This window comes from Chaetura pelagica, unplaced genomic scaffold, assembly GCF_000747805.2.
Source record: "Chaetura pelagica isolate M959 unplaced genomic scaffold, ChaPel_1.0 scaffold591, whole genome shotgun sequence".
In the NCBI taxonomy this organism is placed as follows: domain Eukaryota; kingdom Metazoa; phylum Chordata; class Aves; order Apodiformes; family Apodidae; genus Chaetura; species Chaetura pelagica.
In genome coordinates, this window is record NW_009951959.1 from 95,265 (window position 1) to 96,216 (window position 952).

Here is a 952-nt window from a genome sequence, read left to right on the forward strand (position 1 = left end):
GGCATCCCTGCCATCTCTGTGCCCCGGGCATCCCTGCCATCTCTGTGCCCTGGCATCCCTGCCACCGCTGTGCCCCTGGCATCCCTGGCATCCCTGGTCCCGAGCCTGGAGAGGCTGCACCGTGCCAGCATGGGGCTGGGAAAACCTGCAAGGGGGTGTTCCCAGTGCCTGGGGTGGGGTTGCCATGGCCCCAGGCTGGGGATGCTCCGGCCCTTGGTGTGGGGACAGCTCAGTCCCCAGTGGGGTGACACCCTGGTGCCCAGTACACGGATTACCCTGTCCCTCATGCCAGGACACCCCAGTTCCCACTATGGGGGTGCCACGGACCCCAGTGTAGGGATCATAAATCACAGACTGGTTTGGGTTGGAAGGGACCTTGATCTAGTTCCAACCCCTGCCATGGGCAGGGACACCTCCCAGTAGACCAGGTTGCTCGAAGCCCCATCCAACCTGGAATTGAACACATCCAGGGATGGGGCAGCCAGCCCGAGGGCTCCACCCGCTGCCATCAGCTATGGGGACAGGTGGGGTGGCTGGGGGGAAAGCCGGGGAGGTGACAGTATTTGGGGCTCAGTGACATCGGTGGTGACACTCTCTTCTTTCCCCCCAGGCTCCTGCCCTCCCGCTGAAGGTGTCGGTCGTGCCACAAGCTGTTGGCTGCACCCGGCCAGCAGTGCTCGTCCTCCTGTGTGCCCACTGCTCGGCCACCATCACCTCCCCGTGCCCAGACCTGCTGGTCCGCACCGTAAGTGCTGCAGCACAACCACCCCAGGAGGCAGCAGGGCTGGGACCATCCCTGGAGGTGTTCGTGGGGTGGCCCTGGAGGAGATTGGTCCTCCATCCCTGGAGATGAAGCTCGTGTTGCCCCAGGGAGGAGGGGACCCCCCCAGCCGCTGCCGGCGGCGCTGAGCACGGGGCTGGCTGGGGAGGGGCAGAAGCACAGGGCTCGAGA

General features: G+C 65.4%; 1 protein-coding gene across 1 annotated transcript in view; it reads left to right on the top strand.

Moving 5' to 3' along the window:
* ENG (endoglin) overlaps positions 1–952 on the top strand; it is a gene marked incomplete at its 5' end in the record, with an annotated part of 29,107 nt that overhangs the window by 2,336 nt on the left and 25,819 nt on the right. The window contains 2 exon segments of the mRNA XM_010000655.1: positions 611–775; positions 829–860. Of these exon segments, the coding sequence (XP_009998957.1) occupies positions 611–775; positions 829–860 (197 nt within the window).